This window comes from Anolis sagrei, chromosome 2 (genome assembly GCF_037176765.1).
Source record: "Anolis sagrei isolate rAnoSag1 chromosome 2, rAnoSag1.mat, whole genome shotgun sequence".
Taxonomy (NCBI): domain Eukaryota; kingdom Metazoa; phylum Chordata; class Lepidosauria; order Squamata; family Dactyloidae; genus Anolis; species Anolis sagrei.
In genome coordinates this window covers 190835018-190856508 of record NC_090022.1, presented here as the reverse complement: position 1 = coordinate 190856508, position 21491 = coordinate 190835018, and the positions used below count along the sequence as shown (strand labels likewise).

Below are 21491 nucleotides of genomic sequence, written 5' to 3'. Positions count from 1 at the left end.
TTAGGCCCAGCTTCTGCCAACCTAGCAGTTCGAAAACATGCAAATATGAATAGATCAATAGGTACTGCCTTGGCGGGAAGGTAACAGTACTCTATGCGGTCATGCTGGCCACATGATCTTGGAGGTGTCTACGGACAACACCGGCTCTTCAGCTTAGAAATTGAGATGAGCACCACCTCCCACAGTTGGACATGACTAAACTTAATGTCAGGGGAAACCTTTACCTTTCCTTTAAAACCCAACTGTGATTCCTCTTAAATGGAAAAAAACACAATTTCTGTAGAGCTTTTATTATTTTTTTTTCTGAAACATAGCTTATATTTTATTCTTAATTAAATTAAAAACAAGCAAAATTCAAAGTATTGAAAACAACGTAATTTCCATGTTAGTTGTTCCTTTGAGCAGGCAACATTTAGGGCATTGGCTTGCCCTTCTGGTGATACATGTTTATACAAATACTGAATTGTACCTGCTTAATGATAGGGTCCCAAATGAAACACATTTTCCAGGTTGTGATATCTTTATGTCACGAGTTTCTTATGGCAGCCAATAAATGATATGAGATGCGGGGAGTAGGGACACATGCAACATGATGCCACAATATGAATATGTGTGACCACATATTGCTGGGTAAAAGGGAAGAATGCAACAAAGAGAGCCAGTTAATGTTTCCAGAGCAAAAACAGGAGAGAACTCTGTCAATGTTGTGTAGAAAGGGAAATTTCAGCAAGTGATGCTTGTTATCTAGTTGCATCACAAATAATATCTCCTAAAATTCCCTCTTCCACACAGTCACTAAAGATATAGGAGTCCTTTCCCGTTTTTAGTGCGGAAACATTAGAAAGGCTGCCTCTTGTCAAGTTAACATATCCTCCTACTTCCAGTAACCTTCAGAGGGATGCAGGAGCAGTACATGGATCAAAGAAAAACGTAAGGAGTTCAGCATTTGTGTCTATTGAGTATAGAGTCTGAGAAAGCAAATAATGCCCCCCAAATGATAGGGGGCTGTACCAAGGACTCCCCATTATCGAGGAGGTAGCTCTTTGCCAAGTGGCCAGCTCCCCAAAGTAAACCAAAATGTCTCATTCCCCTCAAACAATCTGAGCCCAAAACAGTTGACTACCTGCCTCAATTTAATGTAATAATAACAAAGTTCTTCTGATCCTGGTGATGAATCATGTTTATACTTTTTAAAAAAACAACAACCCTCTAGAACAGTGGTTCTCAAACTCTGCTCCTCCAGGTGTTTTGGACTTCAGCTCCCATAAATCCCAGCCAGCTCACCAGCTGTTAGGAATTGTGGGAACTGAAGTCCAAAACATCTAGAGAATCACAGTTTGAGAAACTGTGCTCTGGAACTTACAAGAAAAGCATTCCAAGATTATAAATATTCCATCTTGTTTCACTTTATGAAGCAAAGAAAAAAGGAGAAAAAAAAACAGAGCAAAATTTAGATCATATCATTTTGCACAGAGAAGGTCCCTCAATTAACAGAGAGACAACCCTGATCAGAAAATAGATGCCTCGTTCAATGAGGCCTCCTGGAGACCCAGTGGCCTCCTTCCCTCTGTCAATTTGTCATCATAATTTAAGGCATAAATATACTTCTAGATTAAATACATGGGGAGAGGAGGACCCAAGGGTCTTGTAGCACCTTTATGGAACAACCTGTGGCCTCTTAGTGACTCCTACAGAGCAGTCGGCCTCAGTCCTCCCCCACACTCCAGGTTATGACATCTTGGTGTCATTTTACCTCTGTGTATCAAAGAACATCAGCAAAAGCATGTGTATATTTTGGATTTCACTGACATAACAGTCATACATATGGTGTCATGTCCCAAAATGGCAATATCTATGCAGGCAACTTCTGATTCCATGCTCTCGGCTTGGCTTGTACCATGCACACTACACCACAAGGGCAGGCACAGCTGGAACCTATAAAATGCATATACCATTTTGGCATGACATTGTGCCATTGTTTGGCCACCCAGATGGGGCAGCCCTCACTGATCTTTCACTGATTGGCAAGGCTAGTAGAGGTATTGGTGGCAGGGTGGAGCCCCAACTATGTGTGACCAGTGGGATGAAGCCTATACAATAGGGTATCCCCCGATCCCCTTTTAAAACTGTCCTCTAAACTACTTTCTAGACCTGCTAATGTGATTAACTTTAAACAGAACAGGATTTTTTTAACTGCAAAGCTTTGTATTACTTGCATAGATTACTCTTTTCCAAACGAAGGGTTCCCAGAGTTGAAAAGGGGGTTCATTCAGAAGGTTTCCAAGTTGAGTCTCCATTGTCCCAAATGCTTCAGAACAGAAGTTTTATTGCATTTTGGAATACCTATCTGTATATACTTAGGAAATGAAGGAGAGGAGGAAAGGGGGCTAGTCACACATCCAGTGCCTACTGAGACCTCCCTCCTCAAGGAGACCATGCTCCAGAAATATCAGAAATCTGATGGGGGGAAAAGAAGAAGAGGGAAAGGGCCAGATTTCCACTTATAGAAGACACCTATAAAATGCAGATGTCTCAGACTTCCTCAGCTGTCAACACACTTTCCACCCTTTTAGCAAAGTACTCAGGAAAGGAGGGGAAATCTTCCCCCTGTGCCCCCTGAGTTCTGGAAGGCAGGCATGGAATTGCCTGGGACGTCTACCTTTCAAAGGGACCCCCTCCCTAAATAGAGCTGTAGGAGACAAGAGTCCTCCCTCTTCCCGAATCTCTGACAGTGCTGGAGGAAAAGCTCCCCAAAGAGAAACCCAGTGGGTGCAGGATTTGTAACCAGTCCCACTTCTCCAAAGTTAAGACTGGGCAGCTGGCAGCAAAAGGTTTTGGGTTTTGGAATACTGCACATTTCTGGATAAGGGAGACTCAACCTGTCAGAGCTTCACAGTAGGCAAGGTTTGGCCAGTTGTGGCTTTTTGCATCAGTGGTGCAGTATACCTGAAATGCCATCCCTGGGTAGGTTTTTCCCTTCCTCACAATCCTTAAAGATACTGGAGCCCTTCCAACTAAGGATCTATTTTTTCATATCCTCAACCAGAGATCACACTTGTTCCTTTATGAGTTCTGGAGCAGCGTGGCATGTTCTGTAGATACAAATACTGCACCCGGGTCTCAAAGCAGGTTGTCTCTCACCTTCTTCTTTCTTCTGTTTGCTACAAGAAGTCAGGAGAGGTGATCAGAGTTAGATCCTCAGTGGGTTACACTAGTTGGAAATGAGTCCTATACATGCCCTGAGAAAAACCCACTTCAGTTCTGCATGTCCATGGAAATTTCCTGTGTATTATCTTGACAGATCATACAGAGAACCAAGGCAAGGAAGGCCTTTTGTTATATAATGACATAGGGAATTGTAGAAGACAGCTTTAAATTTGTTTCCATACACAGTCATAGACTACCAAGGATTTCAGTTAGTTTTCCTTCCAGGATTGGAGGGGAAGGTAGAAGTTTGGACACAAAAATAATATTTCAAACAGATGAAAGGCCAACAGCCTCTGGACCTGTGCTTTCTCCAGGAAATAAATTATTTACCTGAGAGGCAATAAGAACAGGTGATGACAACAATGGCTGCAGTAGGAAGTTAACAAGGAATGTGGCTGATCTCACCAAGCCTAGATTTCTAGCAGATTGCTTTGCTCTGGGCTGGTGGCATCTTTTTCGTCTCCAGGTATCCCATCTTGCAGGCCGGCGCTAGGAGAACCAGCCACCATGGTGGTAGCCTCTTCCCGTTCAGCATCCCCCTCTGGAGGCTTGCTGACTCCTAGCTCGTTGTGAGTCTTCTGGTGCTTGCTGAGGTGGTCACTGCGCGTGAAACGCTTGTTACAGAGCAGGCAGGTGAATTTCTTCTCCCGAGTGTGGGTACGGACGTGACGCTCCAGCTCATCTGAACGAGTGAAGCGCTTGCCACAGAACAGCCAGTTGCAGACAAAGGGCCGTTCCCCAGTGTGCCATCGCAGGTGAGCTTTGAGGTGTGAGGCCTTCCCGTAGACCTTCCCGCAGCCTGGGATGTGGCAGCTGTGGATGGGCTTCTTCCGCAGGCTGGCTGCTGAAGCCCCAAGTCGCTCCAGCTCTTGACAATTGGGGCAGTCACAGGTTGACCTTCCTGTTGTGCTTCCAAAGGAACTGCCTCTCCCAGACTTCAGTCCAATCCCGCCTTCCATCAGGGAATTGTTGACTACTGGCTTGGGCTTGTACATCTCTTGGGGCAGCACGTGTTGGCCTGAGGGAAGTAGGTGTGATGAGGATGTAATTCCCACTGCAGGGTATGGAGCGGGGTTTAAAGTGGTGAATTCAGAACTATAACTGGACAGTTGGGGACTGATGGGAGCCTGGCTGGGCATGGACTGCAGTGAGCTTTGGAGTCCATCTGACTGTGGCTGGGAGCTCAGCCAGTTGCTGTTGGAGTGCATGTCCCACCAGGAAGCCGTGGGACTGTTGGAGCTAGTGGAGATGCTTGGGTGGATGCCAGCCTTGTACCAGGAGCCATATGGATGTGCCATGTCTAAAGAGGTGTAGACACTTGGGAGGCAGTCAGGGGAAGGGTGCCCCTTGGACACCAGCAGGGATGATGTGTCTTGAGATGATGGTGAGGCTGGAAAGGAATGGGAGAAAGGACTGTAATCATTGCCATAGGTGGTGGAAGCTTGTGGACTTGTTGAAGGAGACATCAGTCCATTCCCATTGGGGAAAGTGGCCGTGTAGGAATCTCCCATTCCGTCAGCACTCCAGGCTTTTGCAGCAAAGGGTTCCTTGTCTCCCAGTAGATAAGGCGTCTTCTCCAAATTGTCCTCAACTTTTAGAGGTAATGGTGAATCCTGAACTGCACTAGAACTTCCACATTTATGACAAGTGTCCATCAACATAAACAGGGGATTCGTGCCATTGTGAACTTCCTCCTAGGTGGAATAGAAAAGAAAAAGACAATGTAAAACATTTTAAGGATAAATGGAATGGATAGAGTAGGATGACTGCAAACTGGTGTATGCAGTGGGAATAAAGAGAGTGCTACAATCAGCATACTGTTTATGAGAAATAGGGATGCCATTCTTTGCTAATTTTCTTCTCAAAGGAAGCAATGGGTAATTTTAGCAATTTTCTTCCCACTACAAGAAAATCTTTGAAAACAGTGCAGACTATACTCTATTGGGAACTTAATTTGTTCAAGATTCATACACTGTACACAACATAACCTTGTGTAAATTTTGCACAGAATAAATTTTGCACTGTGAAGTTTCTCATTATCCCAGATTTTTTCTTGATTTCAAATATGATTTCCATCCCTAAATAAAAGCAAAGGGTTACTTTTCTCCAGATACTTGGTCACTGAGAGGTCAAAGAATTGTTCCAGCCATTGTCTGCTTGTATGCTGAATTCATGGTTTTTTCATGTCAAGAGAGACTTGAGAAATTGCAAGTCGCTTCTGGTGTGAGAGAATTGGCTGTCTGCAAGGATATTTATAGGAGACACTTGGATGTTTGACATTTTACCATCCTTGTGGGAGGCTTCCCTCATGTCCCTGCATGGGGAGCTGGAGCTGACAGAGGGAGCTCAACCCACTCTCCCAGGATTTGAATTGCTGACCTATTGGTCATCAGTCCTGTTGGCACAAGGCCTTAACCCATTGTGCCACTGGTGTGTGATGCATGTGTGATGAAATATTTAGAATACCAAGGCCTGTGTGTTGAAGTATTTAGAACAAAAATCCAATCTTACAAGAAATAATAGAAACTTTTAGGCAGCATAAAATGATAGAGAATTGCCAACTTGTCCAACAGTAAAGCCTCTCTGTAGTATTAGTTATAGCACTATCCATTTGCAGAGAGTCGCAACAGTTTCCTCAGAGAATGAAGTTTAGCTATAAAAAATGTGAGTTTGAATGTCTTGGGAAACAAACCATAGTCAGGAAATATCCATGCTTGGGAATGTTACTTTCAGGACTACAATTTCTAAAATCTTACAGCCAAGCAAGTCCAAAAGAGTAAGTTTTCCAAGTTCTCCATGATAATGTTAAAAAGGCACCAAGGAGGCAGCTCACCCAGAATCTTACTTCCTGTGGTGGTTGACCAAAAACTTCTAGGAAGCCCACAACCAAGATATGAAGACAACCTGGGCCGGCTAATTTTCAGCAGATTTAAAGCATTGCCAAATTGCTGATGTGACAAAATGGGGAGAGTATTGATGTGCTTTATAAAACCAGTCTTGAGAAGGAGAATGCCAGAGAAAAAGTATCAGTCACAACCAAATTGCCTGTGGTGATTTTTTTTTGGCATGTCAGGAGCAACTTGAGAAACTGCAAATCGCTTCTGGTGTCAGAGAATTGGCCGTCTGCAAGGATGTTGCCCAGGGGACGCCCGGATGATTTGATGTTTTTATCATCCTTGTGGGAGGCTTCTCTGATGTCCCTGTATGAGGAGCTAGAGCTGATAGAGGGAGCTCATCCGCCTCTCCCCAGATTCGAACCTGCGACCTGTCAGTCTTCAGTCCTGCCAGCACAGCAGTTTAACCCACTGCGCCACCAGGGGCTCACCTGTGGTGATGCCGGGTCTGGACTTTCAAAGGTGAATGGTACTCAGAACCTGGAAACTTTTGAGAAAAAATAAATTTGCAGAATATTCCCAGATAGGACTACTGAAGTTATAGTTCAAAACAGTAACATTGCCTTTGGTCATGGCTTGTTAAATTACACTGCCACTTACCTTTCTATTCGAGCTGTGATATAAGTCGGAGGTTCACAATCTGTGGTACATGTGCCACCACGGATAAAGGTGCGATGCTGGCCTGTCATAACAATTTCCAATTTCCAATAGATTTGTGGTTATTTACTGTATTCCGAAAAGTACTACTGTAATTTCTAAAGTCCTTCAGATCAGAAATGATCATAACACAATGCCTGGAAGCATAAATATAACCTTCACACTAAAAGAGACTTTTCTTCATGCTTGGACCTAGTTTCTTTGACTGGAGTGGAGGCATATAATATACAAAAGACTGATAACTATTGTTGTTGTAAACTACATTTGCAAAAGAAAGCAACTTTTCTATGGCAAGTCTACCATCACATAGATTTAACATACAAGACACAGTATGTTAAATCTGCAGTAGCATTCATGGGGAAAATCAGATTTGTCAGATGATGGTTGGTATCCTATTGGTTAGTCCCAATTAGACTAAACGCGTTGAATCAATTGCTGAATGGAGGGCCTGCACATAGATAATTGTTTGATCTTATCAATTGATTCAGTCTGGCTGATTCAGTGGGTCTGCAAATGCCATTACTAAAAATAGAGTCCAGGCCCCTGAGTCTTCTCAGCCACATTTTTTGGACAATGCATTCCCATTTTCGATTTTCTATTTCTGTTTCTTTCTTCTTCTTTTTTTTTTCATGTCCGGAGCAACTTTAGAAACTGCAAGCTTCTTCTGGCGTGAGAGAATTGGCTGTCTGCAAGGACGTTGCCCAGGGGATGCCCAGATGTTTCTGATGTTTTACCATCCTCGTGGGAGGCTTCTCTCGTGTCCCTACATGGGGAGCTGGAGCTGACAGAGGGAGCTCACCTGTGCTCTCCCTGGGATTTGAACCCTTAACCTGTTGGTCTTCAGTCTTGCCAACACAAGGGGTTAACCCATTGCACCGCCAGGGGCTCCACTCTGTTTCTGCTAGTAATTGGACACTTCTGAGCAAATAAGTTTGGATAATGTCTGGGATATCCAGATTTTTCTGTACAGTATCTTGTTATGCAATAATAGTTGAAAAGTTTAACCTATTCAGATGTACTGTAAAAATTCATGGACTATACCATGGTTCAAAGCCCAGAACAATGTGAAAAGACTTGAAATTCAAGTCGTTTTGCATTTTGTTTTGGCCGTTTCATAAATCTCATCTTATGGCATCACAGCCAGAGGTGAAATTCAAATATTTCATTTAAAAGGATGGAAAACTACAGTTAGAAAGACTTATAGCAATATATATGGATGGTCATGTTCACATGTAAGGGCAAGGGATGAGGCCCTATGGAAGCACATCATGAACATCAATTGCAATTGGATATGGCTCAATGAATCGCAGACCTGTAGTCTGTAGTTTGTTTACAATGTCATCCAACCTGGGAGTTTGGTTTACTCTCCTTTGACTAGCTGGAGAAATAATGTGCCTTCTTGAAGTATCATAGCTTTCAAATTAGGTGTAAGATGTATAATTGTGGCTTTATAGCACAGGAAAACCAATGAAATATAGACAGAAAGGTAGCTCAGGAAGTCATGGACAGAAGGAGTGGCCAGGAGGAACTTAGGATGCATCTAGACTGTAGAATTAATGCAGTTTCACAGTATTTTAACTGCTATGGCTCAATGCTATAGAATCATGGAAATTGTAGTTTGATGTAGTTTGATGTAGTTTGATGTAGTTTGATGTAGTTTGATCAATACTATTTGTCTTGCACAATGATCATTATAATGAAGCTTATAGTAGCCGCGTAGAGGCTGGCACATACTGTTTCAGAAGGTGCAGAAATGTGGAGACAAGGTTAATCTGAAATCATTCCATATCACATGCCAAAGATTTCAAAATAACTTCAAACAGTCTGACAGCACTTGGCACCCAAAACTGCAGCCATGTTTATTATTCAAATGGCTTCTCTCTTGGGTGGCTTATGCAAACGCTGATATGCATTCCTGCCTTCTCTTTTATTTACACAAGATCGAGGCTGCTGGCTATCAGACTGGAAGCATTTTACATTTTCATTTCCCAAAAAGAAATTGTTTTGTGTATTTTTCATGCAACCAAGCAAAGACAACGAGTACATCTCACTGACCAGCTTCTGCTACTGTCCATTAAAAGACACTGCACACCGTTTACTGCTTTGCTCATTACATTACAATATGTAAAATTAATCAATGATTGGCATTATTTAGCATTTATTTAGTTAAGGCAGAGCAGTTAAAATAAGCCAATATGCTGTAATGGTTTGAGTTACGGACTAAGACTCAAGAAGACTTAGGCTCAAATTGCCATTCAGACAGGCCTCATACCTCAGGACCCGATCCCAGCTTTTCTACTTTATACGGATTATATGAGTCCATACTGCCAGATAATCTGGAATAAACAGAAAACCTGGGATTAATCAGCCTAAAACACAAAGGCTTGTTTGGGCCAAAACCTCTGCCTGCTCATAGAAAGACAATTGTTCCTTCTTTTCTTTTCTTTTCTTTTTTTGAAAAAAAAACAAGCAAATGATGTTTATTTTGTTCTTGAACAATAAAGATGCATAATGGTTTTAATAAACTGTCAGGATTTACTTATACAGAGAATTGTTGTATATCATGAGTTTTTTTGCAAACGATGTTCCACACACAGGAATACAAACAGGTTGCTTTAAACCTTTTGAATCCTCTTTCTTTGAGGCTTCAACACCAGTGCTTGAAAACTATAGAGGCCCACTATATTCTTACTCCTTCTCCCTGAAGGCTCTAATTACTTTCCTCAAAGAGGTATCTTTCTAACAACAGTTCCCAAAACTCTTCCTTCCTTCCCCTTAAAATCTCCTGGATTTAACTGATTTTTTAGTGAAAAGGAGGTGGTAGTAGGATCGGAAAAATTGCAGGGTAACAATTCTCTAGGGTTACAAGTAGATAACCTGCACCATATAGACCAGAGCCTGGAAAGTTGATTTTTGGACCACCGCTCCGAGGATATCTAATGACTAGTCTGAATTGGTGATTTGGGGAGCTGCAATTCAAAATAAAGAGCCTTGCCATGCTTCCCAATCTTGATCCTTGTAACACTGACAGATGCTGACAACATACACACACACAGAGACTTTTTGGACCACCGCACTAGTCTGGGTTGGTGATTTGAGGAATTGCAGTTCAAAATTAAGAGCCTTGCCATGCTTCCCAATCTTGATCCTTGTGCTGACAACACAGACACACACATTTTGGACTAGTGCTTCCAGGATATCTATGCTGAGTTGGTGTTTCCTTTGGAAACATCTTAGGTACCTTGTAGAAATGAACTGCTATCCAGGAAGCAATATTTTCTTTGCTTCTGCTATTGCATTTTGCAAGAACAGTGCCTAGTCTCTGATGATGATGAAACGAGTATCCCAAGAATTTTATTTCAAGTTTAAACACAGGTATGTCCAGAAGTCAGAGAAATTTCTGCCTGCTATTTGTGGGCTTCCGGGCCCTTCTGGGGCAGACCCCTAAGGAAAGGGAGACTCCATATATTGTCACAAAGTAGAAGGAAATCTGCCCAGGTTGGTCATAGCAGGGCAGTAAAGGTCAATTAGAATAGCCTTCCATTAAAAAAACAAACAAAAAACCATTATTCCCCCCCCCCCTCTTTTTGTAGCTAACAGTGGTTTCAAATGTTTCCAAATGTTTAGTTGAATATTTTTTCATTTCAAATAATCCCATACCTACCTACCAAATTTATTTATAAGCTGGACTAATTTCATGAACCAATTTTTCATGCAACATTAAATACAGAGACTTGTAGTCATAACTTGAAATATTTTAAAGGAACTTTTTTTAAAAGAAGCAACAAGCTGTTACTTTTACTGCAGTCCAGAAAGATAATTCAGCCTGTTACTTTGACCAATACAACAAAATGTTTCCTGGTTCCCCCATGTGGTGAATTCAGATACTGCATATCACAAATTCTGAGAAAAATACAGAGAACGTTTCAAATGAATCCTTCACATCTGAAGCACAAGGCAGCCACCCATCTAAGGATAATTAACAGCCAAACAATCTATTTTAGTTGCACTGAGAAGTAAAGAATTGAAGCCATAGCCAGAAAAAAAGAAATTCTATTTCAGCTTGTTACTGCGCAAAAAGTAATCATGTTAGCAAAGTAACTTACTAGCCAAATGTGTTACTGCCTAGCTTAGCTGGTAACTCAAAAGACTATTGGATACAATGGAACAATAATTTTACCAGAATAGCCATATATGACAAATCCGCTTCCAATAACAATTAATTGAAGGGTCCAGCAAATTCTACCCATTTTTAATTGGGAATAGGTCCTTCTAAGTCTGTTGTGGAGTATTTCAGAATATGCACGGACAGAACAGAACTTCGTAGTCTTCGTTGTTTTTCTTTTAAACATAAAATTATCTCTACTGCTTGCAAAACATGTTAAAATTAGCTGGCTTAGACTCCTCTTGATAGGTCAAATGTGTTGTGAGGCTGTGTAAGGTGTGTCATTTGCTTCTATACTTCTTGGCTTCTCTGTGTGTGAAATATTCAACAATGTTTCTGTTGTCCTGGACTATTTCATAGCAATGTTTGGCATCAGCTGCAGCATTTTATTACCAAACTTGAATGAATATTTTAATTTTTTATTTAAAAAATTCAATTTATACAACAAAAAGGGAAAAGGGGGAGGTGGAGTTATTGTTAGTACAGTAAACCATGAAAAATATTAAATATGTCACAAAACTAGAGGGAAGGTGGTAAAGAAAAAAGGAGAGACAATTACCAATGTACAATAACTTTTTAAATTCAGAAATATATTAGAACAAAATGTCCTCTTCTTTTCTGCACTCTTTTTACAACTATAAAATATATAAGAACCTTATCTAGATTTAATAATAATAATAAAATATAATAATAATAAAACTTTATTTATACCCCACATCCATTTCCCCAAAAGGACTTCGGGCAGCTAACATGAGGCCAAGCCAAACAGATTACAACAGAGCAAAAAGTACAACAGAAGATCATAAGATAATACATAAAATAAATACAATAAAAATAAAATAAAATAAGATAACCCAAAATAACACAGAGTATAAACAAAATAAAACATTGAACCAAGTGGGCAGGGCCAAACACAACGGATAAGATTTTAAAACCTTAGGTGAGTAGGGTAATGTATATGATGGGGAGTTTGGAGGGGACAAACAATGGGATTTAATTCACTGAAGGATGAGCTAAAGTGCATCAAAATACATTATGTGCTGAGTTGGTCAAAGGTAAGAGACTTATTGTTCAATCCTCCAAGGCACACTGGAACAGCCAAGTTTTTAGGCTCTTCCTGGAGGCTGCCAAGGTGGGCGTTTGCCTAATCTCACCAGGTAGTGAGTTCCAAAGTCTAGGGGCCATCACAGAGAAGGCCCTCTCCCTTGTCCCTGCAAGTCACGCTTGCAACAGTGGTGGGAGCAAAAAGAGTGCCGCCCCCAATGATCGAAGGAATCATGCAGGCGTATAAACAGAAATGCGGTCACGAAGGTAGGTGGCTTCAGGGCTTTGTAGGTGATAACTTGCACCTTGAATTGGGACCAGGAAATGAACGGCAGCCAATGGAGCTCCTTCAAAAGGGGGGTAGACCACTCTCTGTAATTTGCTCCAGTTAGAAGTCTGGCAGCTGAACGCTGGACCAATTGAAATTTCTGGGCCATCTTCAAGGGAAGTCCCACGTAGAGTGCATTGCAATAGTCCAATCTAGAGGTAACTAAGGCATGGACCACCATGGTCAGATCAGACTTCACGAGGTAGGGTCGCAGCTGGCACATGGGTTTTAGTTGTCAAAGGCTCTCCCAGCCACTGCCGACATCTGAGCATCAAGCGTCAGTGCTGCATCCAAGAGAATCCCCAGACTGCGGACCTGGGTCTTCAGAGGAAGTGCTACCCCATCAAGCACAGGTTGCCTCCCTATACCTCGATTTGATGTGTGACTGACCTGGAGGACCCCTGTCTTGTCAAGATTAACCTTCAACCTGTTCGCCCTCTTCCAGACCATCACAGCGGCCAGACACTGGATTTAAATCCTGAGCACCTATGATACTTTATTGCTGCTATTCAACTGGAGCTCAGGGTGGCCTCACATAAGCATCAAATGATGCTATCATCATATAAGGGTGGAATATAAATACTGTAAATAAATAAATAAATAAGGCTAGAGTTACACTTAAAAAATGTACCTGTTCTAACTTACACACAAATTCAAGCTGAGAGAGAGTGACTTGTTCAAGGTCACGGAGTGAGATAAGCATGGATCTGAGGTCTGGTCTCCAGAGTTATAGTCCGACGCTCAAACCACTGCACAGCACTGGCTCATCATAATAACAGGTATCTATTTATTTGTAAGCAGATCCATCTGAGCTCTGGTGAACACACAGCAACCGAAGGAGGAGGGGGAAGAGATACAGCTTTATAGCCTTAACCCATTAACCCCGTCTAAAGTTTGCTTTTGATTTCACATTATTTCACATCTCACAATGTCTGGAAATCTGTATGCAGAAGCTCGCTGTGGCTTTGGAGCAACTCCTGTTTTCAATCTCCTTAGGTTTTTTTTAAAGGACTTTTTTAATTGAATTACTTTGTGGCATTTTAAATCCTGCTCTTTCCCTTCCATGAACAACTTCCTCTTCATTTGCTCCCTTCATGTTTTTAATCTGCTGCTTTAGGAGGATGGGGTTTGCCAATTCTGACATATAGTACTGCTTAAAAAAACCCAGCCTAAACCCCAAAGGCATCCTGTTTCCAACTAATCACTCAAAGGCCTCACTGCTTGAGGTCCATTTATCTTGTCACCAAAGCCTGTGCTGAAAACTTTCTGGGATGAATACAGGAGAGGCCTTCATCGCAGAATTAGAATCTTTCAGTGAGAAAAAGACTCCTTAAAAATACATTCAATTCAACCCATCCCATCCAAGGACTAGTTTCTTTCTCATATTTACTTATTTATTGCATAATGAAAAACTGATCCAGTTTGACAGGGACATTCCAGATTAATCCTCCGTCTTCTCACTTTTTTCAGCTGCTTTTAAAATATCCTAATTGCTCTCTCCTTCTCTCACGTTCGTCCTATGTCCTCTTCTTACTTCGGTTCTTGCAAACCGCGTTCAAATTGCAAAAGTGGCTTGAACGCAGCAGGAAAAAAATAAAAGAGAGGAAGGGGCAAAATATTGTTTTTTGTGGTCTCAGACAAAAGGAAACTGCTTCAGTCTCTGTCTCTCCTAGCTTTTGGGTTAAACCTGTGTGCCGGCAGGACTGAAGACCAACAGGTCGGAGGTTTGAATCCGGGGAGAGCATGGATGCGCTCCATCTGTCAGCTTCAGCTCCCCATGCGGGGACATGAGAGAAGCTTCAAGCAAAGATGGTAAAACATCAAAACATCCGGCTGTCCCCTGAACAATGTCCTTGCAGTCAGCTAATTCTCTCACGCCAGAAGCGACTTGCAGTTTCTTGTCGCTCCTGACACGGAAAAAATAAAGCTTTTGGGTTCTTCCTCATTCTGAAATTTGGACATCTTGACAGGCCACACACGTTCCAGTTTGCCGCTGTGAAATGTTGGAGGCTATGTTATTGAATTTATATCTTGAGTTTTCTATCAAATGCACTTAAGGCAGCTTTTTTCTCTCTCCACTAGCTGGAAGTTGCAAAAAGTGGTGGTACAAAAATAAGGAAACATATTACTCCCATGTGTATTGGATTGATCTCTTGAAGAATTGCCAGGTCACAGCCTGGATAAGTAGATTTCATCTTAAATGTTGTAAGTCTGACCAATTAGTTGTTCCTGCCACTCAACCTCCTAACAAAGTTAAGTTATGCTTTTTGTGCTTAGTGTGGTAAGGTTCTCTGTTTATGTGAGTGGGGAGGAGGCTTAGTTCCTTGTGTGCTTGTGAGGGTTTTATTGTGTTCTGGTGAAGGCAGATGATTTGTGTGAGCTGAGTGGGGGCTTGTTTGACAGCGTGTTGGCATGTTATTATTTTATTCTGTATAAGTGTGTGTCCTCTACCTGTGTGCATGGTTTCGGGATGACAGTGCATCTACTGAATCTTAGTGAGTGGAAAAGCTAGCAGCCACTATATCTATATAGCTGTAACCCCAGTCCCTGTAGCTCAATTAACTGAGCATGGGTGTTTAGCAAGGAAGACCTGGGGTTGTTTCAATGCCTATTTAAGATTACTAAATATGGATTGTAGGGAGCTTCTGCAACAATATGAAACAGCTGTGATATGCTTGTATCCTTGGCAGAACATGTGGATCACTATACCTGCAACCAGTGCAAGTTGGTGTCCCTGTTGGAAGATAAGGTCCATCAGGTTGAGGTCCATGTTGCTACTCTTCAGCATATTAGGGAGCATGAGGATTTCCTGGAGAGAGTGGAACAGACTGTCCTTATCAGTGATGTTAATGAACAGCAACAAGAGCAACAGTATTAGTCCTCAGAAAACATGCAGGTGACCTTGGAAAGATGCAGCACATAGAATGGCCCTTGCCAGGTCTCAGTGGAAGTGTGTGGTGGGAGTAGAGGACTTTCTGCTTAAAGGAATTGTGGTTTATGAGACTGACAGGGTGTCCCAAAAGGTGTGCTGTCCCATTAGGGCGACATACTGAAGGAAATAGCTCAGGAGTGGCAAGAAAACTGGAGGTGACCAACTGGATCCAATAATGGTGCCACCAGGAACAATTTGGCTTTTTGGACCATGGACTTCTAGCAATGATGAGCTGCACCTCACAGTAGTTGGCAGGGATATCTTGTCAAGGATTTCATAAGTCTGGAGAGCTTTAAAATGGAACTAAGTGGGAGAGAAAGAATAAATAGTCCGACCTTTATAGATAGAACTGGGCAAACAGTACAAGAACCCAACGAAAAACAAGCATCTAGGGGAAATGGCCCATGACCTTAGATGTCTCTTCACCAATGCACAGAGCAAAGGAAATAAACATGATGAACTTGAACTCTTAACACAGCAGATATGAAATATGAAATATTAGACATCACTGGAACCTGGTGGAACGAGTCTCATGATTGGAATGCAGCTATACTGTAGATTGGTGAGGTTACTCTACTTCTAGCATTGGACAAAGGGGGCCTCGTGGTATATACAGGGAAAATGTTGCTTTTGCTCCATTACCCACATTTTATTTTTTTCATAATTGCACAACTATGTGTTGTGATTAGTCAAATTACACAATTATGGAATGTTCTACATCTGCAATAAGTGTAAAATTTTGTTGTATTGTGAAATTACAGCATAATAAAAAGGGAGGAAACGAAACAATGTATGCACTATGTAAGGCAGACATGAACATAAAAGTAGGGTTAAGTGAAGCAGTATGGAAGACAGATTGTGGAAACATGCATCACTAAAGTAGCACCATGGCACTATTGGAGGAAAGGTGTGAATGTAACTACTGCAATGTGACAAGATGGTGCAGTAAAACCATAAGAGCTGTGAAGTCTAACAAGGCAGGAAACCCCGTACACAATCTTTTATTCTATCATTACCCATAAGTGTGAAATCTACATCTCTGAATTGCAATTCCCTAATTCCAATTTGCCCTTTTATGACTCCAGAACAGTTTTGACAAATTTTCCAGGTAGTGAGCACTTCAGAGAATGTAAAATTAAAAACAGTGGGAAGAATCAAGTCTATAAGCTAGAAAATGTTACATCAAAGTTACACCTCACTTGTATTATAGGAGATGAAACAACATCAGATAATCAACACAGTTTACAATTAGGATCACCCAGGAGGAAATGGTCTTTCAAATAAGCTGTTTAGAGCGAACATCCCATCCATCAACCTTGGAGGAAATAAGGATCTCCTTCCCCAGAGGCCCACAAGACTCCCCTGTGGCTTCAGAATGGCCCCAAAGCAAAGGCGGGAAAGGAGACCACAAAAAGAATTCTAAAACTAATAAGAAAGCTGATAGTGCACCATTCACATTGTGCCTTCTTTTGACGTTGTCATTTATACTAAGTGATGTGGCTTGGGTGTGGGTGCGCATGATGATTTACAACGAGCTGACATCAGGGTTTCTTTAAACTCCAGAACTACAGGAGTATTGTGGAGAGATGACTTCCATGAACCACAGGCATATGCACTCATTTGGTCACTTTCATAAAGGTTTAGATATCCACAAGAACAAGGAATTCCCAAGCTGAAAATATGACCTCAAAGTACAAAAGTAGTTTGCAATTATTTAGCTCAGCGGGAGGGAGGTGAGAGGAGGGGGAATCTTGCCTTTCCCTGTAGGCTCTGGAAAAATCAAACAACTGCAACCTTTCCTAGCTTGCACATTGATCCTCATATTAATAATTGTTGTCATCTTGACCATACTTTGATGATGCTTTGGTAAAAATGTCCCAAGTTTAAATCTAGGAAATAGTGGTGGGCATGGTGATTTTAAAAATGAAGCCAAGACTTCATGATTTTTATAAGTTTATTGACTTCAGACTTAAATTATAATCTATATATGTATCTATAGAAATAAAAATGTAATGTTCGTTTGTGGGATTAACAGAACTCAAAAATCACTGGATGCATTGACACCAAATTTGGACACAAGACAGCTAACAACCCAATGTATGTACTTTTGTCATTTGGGAGTTGTAGTTGCTGGGATTTATAGTTCATCTACAATCAACGAGCATTCTGAACCCCACCAATGATGGAATTGAACCAAACTTGGCAAACTGTTCTCCCATGACCAACAGAAAATACAGGAAGGGTTTGGTGGGCAGTGTCCTTTGGTTTTGGTGTTATAGTTCACCTACATCCAAAGATCACTGTGGACTCAAACAGTGATGGATCTGGACCAAACACTACACAAATACTCAATTTGCCCAAATGTGAACACTGGTGGAGTTTGGGGAAAATAGAATCTTGATATTTGGGAGTTGTAGTTGCTGCGATTTATAGTTCACCTACAAACACAGAGCATTCCGAACCCCACCAACGATGGAATTGGGCCAAACCTCCTACACAGAACCCCCATCACCACCAGAGTGGGCCACAGCAACATGTAGCAAGGGATGGCTAGTAATTATTGTGTGTGTGTGTGATATTTATTTATATCAAGAGTTGACAGCTTACATTTGATGTGCTTGAAAAATCAAGCATATCCAAGAGGTACTGCACCTTCAAATTCACAAAAAGCACTCAAAATTTAAAATGCAATTTTTCCCTTCAAAATTTGGATTTGATTTTCAAAGTTGAAATTTCACACACCCCATTCAACTAGCAAACATTTGAAAAGCTATTGTGTTTTAAATTGTTGTTGATATTTTGTTTGTTGAGGACTATTGCCAGGATTTCAGAGGACAGCTGTCCTACTATGTGTTCCCAAGGACTCTTGTGGAGTAATGCAGAATTCAAGGCAGGGCCCTGAGAGTTAGATGGTGGTTCTGTATTTCTTGTACTAGGACAGAGGTCTGTCAAGGTAACAGAGTGTCTGACTTTTGGACAATGGAAATCTCCATAACCTTTGGAAAGGTATGACCTTGGTAGAGACCTTAACCTTTTGTAAAGTATGATCTTCCCGAGAAGAGTTAAAAACTCCCTTGAGTCAACCTTCTCCTTCGTGGTACATATCCACTGGCACTCATGCAAGGCAATTAGGTTTCTCAGCTGTTAGACTGATATGCCTTGATATCTCTTTGAACTGTTAAGAACAAAGATATGCCAATGCACAAAAACCAGTTACAGGTAGAATAATAGAATCCTAGAGTTGGAAGAGACCCCGTTGGCCATCCTGTCCATCCCCCTACCAAGAAGCAGGAAAATCGCATTCAAAGCCCCCCCCCCCCCCCCCATCGATTGATTGCCATCCAGACTCTGCTTAAAAGCCTACAAAGAAGAAGCCTCCACCACACTCCATGGCAGAGAATTCCACTGCTGAACAGTGGATCTGAAGTAGTTTCTCTGTTCAGATAACACTGGGCATCCTTCTTATAATCAACAGTCCAAAGTCTAAAGCAGTGGTTCTCAACCTTCCTAATGCCGCGACCTCTTAAAACATTTCCTCATGTTTGGTGACCTCCAACCACAAAATTATTTTTGTTGCTACTTCATAACTCTAATTTTGCTACTCTTATGAATCATAATGTAAAAATCTGATATGCAGGATGTATTTTCATTCACTGGACCAAATTTGGCACAAATAACCGATACGCCTACATTTGAATACTGGTGGGGTTGGGGTGGGGATTGATTTTGTCATTTAGGAGTTGTAGTTGCTGGGATTTATAGTTAGCCTACAATCAAAAAGCATTCTGAACTCCACCAACGATAGCATTGGGCTAAATTTCCCACATAGAACTCCCATGACCAAGAGAAAATACTGGGCCAAACTTCCCAAACAGAACTCGCAGGACCAACAGAAAATACTGTGCTTTCTGATGATCTTTGGTGACCCCTCTGACACCCTCTCGTGACCCCTCCAGGGGTCCCAGCCCCCAGGTTGATAAATGCTGGTCTAAAGTATCTCTGGTCAGAGAGTCAAATAGTCTCTACAGTCTTTCTGTTTCTACTGACTTCTGTAAAACATCTTGCTTCTACTGATTTCTGAAGGCATACTGTTGCTAAAATGAAGTCTGAGATCTGAAACAGTTCCAGATCTGATCACATAGTCTGCAGCCCCTCCTACAACATAGAGTTAAAGAAAAGCTGCATACCAATACACACATATACAATACAGTAAGCAATCTGAATTATATTCATAAGAAATAACTAGTGGAGGTTTGAAGAAGGTTTCTATTTATAACACTGACAGTGAGAAATGCTGCCTGATAGTGTGGTGGAGTCTCCTTCTTTGGAGGTTTTTAAACAGAGGCTGGGTGGCTATCTGTCAGGAGTGTTTGGATTGTGTATTCCTGCATGGCAGACAGAGGATGGATTGGACAGCCCTTGGGTCTCTTCTAACTCTATGGGAGTCAGGTGACAGAAGTAGAAGAATAGCAGAGAATGGGTAGAAGGTTCTCCAGTGGGAACTTCTTCTGTGGCCTCAATGCTTTTAAAAGCCAAAGATACAAAACTAGCTATGAGTCATCCACCTAATATTGCAAAAACCAGCTAGCGATTTGCCTTGAGGTCAAGCATAGATTCCTACCCAGTTGGAGCAGTAGCACGTAATTTCTGTTCCTGCTCCTTGTGTAGCTGGCTCTGAATTTGTTTGCTACTGAAGAAAGATTGCCATCTTAGAAACTGTGTTTTTATATGTTTCAGATTTCATTATTTGTGGTTTTTACCCTCTCTCGTTCGTTCTCTTTCTCTGTGCTGGGGCTGTTTTATGAGGATTCCGGTCATGCCGACAGTATATGATGTGCTTTCCAAACATAACAAGTCAACAGAGACTGCAGTAAACTAGAAAATGTGTTGTGTGTACTGCTAAAATGAGTTTCAAACTCTGACTCAAAGTTGGTGGTTTTAGGGTGTGGCATGTCTAGTGCAGATGAGACCCATCCTTTGAGACCATCTCTCCCAACAAAGAGGCAGCAGACCCACTGAAACACACAAAGGAATGTTTTGACAAAGATCAAAACAAGTTGGAATCCATTCTAAAAATCAACGGGACACAATCCAGTCCAAAGTAAGGTTACGTTAAGTTCAGTGAGCACAATGTTTATATGTGCATTTTCACACAACCACAATGAAATAATAATCCACAATGTTTATTAAAACCACTAACTGGGTGCCATATTTTTTAAATAGCAATTTCACACAATTTTGCCGAAATCACCCAATCTAATGTGAAAATGACAATCATGTGATCCTCTAGGTTAGTGTTTCTCAACCAGAGGACCCCCAGATGTTTTGGCCTTCAACTCCCAGAAATCCTAACAGCTGGTAAATTGGCTGGGATGTCTGGGATTTGTAGGCCAAAACACCTGGGGACCCACAGGAGAACCACTGCTCTAGGTCTCATTGGATTGCATTTTGAAGCATTCTTCACTATTGGATATGCCTGGATGTGAAATCCAACACCCATGGAAAGTTGCCGGATTCCAACCTCAGATCTAACAAGAAAAGAAAAGGAAGTAGGAAAAAGACAGAGGAATAAGAAATTGGAAAAAGAGGATACCGACATTAAAATGTACTAAGAAAAAAATTAGACGTTCTTCAAACCATGGAAGAAATTGAAAAGCGCTTTATTTTCATTGGATCATGCCCTTGGGTAAAAAGGAGATGTGTTTAACACAACTCCTATCAGCTGTAATCATCATGGACAACTCTTAAAAATGACGGGATTTGCACTAAAAAAAGATTTCAGGGAAGAAGACTCAAGTGGGCTACTGCTATTGAAGGTCATATATGTTCCATATTTTAAGAAATATTTTATGTATTCTTGCTTTATGCTGGTTTGATTACAGATCTGGTTCTCAGAAGAATCTGCAGGGCTGTGCAGGATGGCATGAAAAAACTCCTAATTGCGGGAAAAGACCATGTAATATAATACGAATAATATAATATTAATAGTAATATAATATCGTGGTTATATATTATATATACAGTAGAGTTTTGCTTATCCAACCTTTGCTCATCCAATGCTCTGAATTATCCAAAGCAGTTTGCCTCTCTCCCAGATCTGCAGCTATTTCAATACATCGCGATGTTTTGGTGCTAAATTCATAAATACAATAATTACTACATAATGTTACCATGTATTGAACTGCCTTTTCTGTCAATTTGTTGTAAAACATGATGTTTTGGTGTTTAATTTATAAAATCATAATGTAATTTGACGTTTAATAG

The 21491-nt window shown here is 41.2% G+C and overlaps 1 protein-coding gene across 1 annotated transcript in view; it reads right to left on the bottom strand.

The window, feature by feature from the left end:
• Positions 1 to 297: 297 nt before the first annotated feature.
• SP7 (Sp7 transcription factor) overlaps positions 298 to 21491 on the bottom strand; it is a 54193-nt gene continuing 32999 nt past the window's right edge. Inside the window, exon 2 of the mRNA XM_060759740.2 lies at positions 298 to 4901. Within this exon, the coding sequence (XP_060615723.2) occupies positions 3618 to 4868 (1251 nt within the window). The 5' untranslated portion in view covers positions 4869 to 4901 and the 3' untranslated portion in view covers positions 298 to 3617. The remainder of the gene's footprint in view (positions 4902 to 21491) is intronic.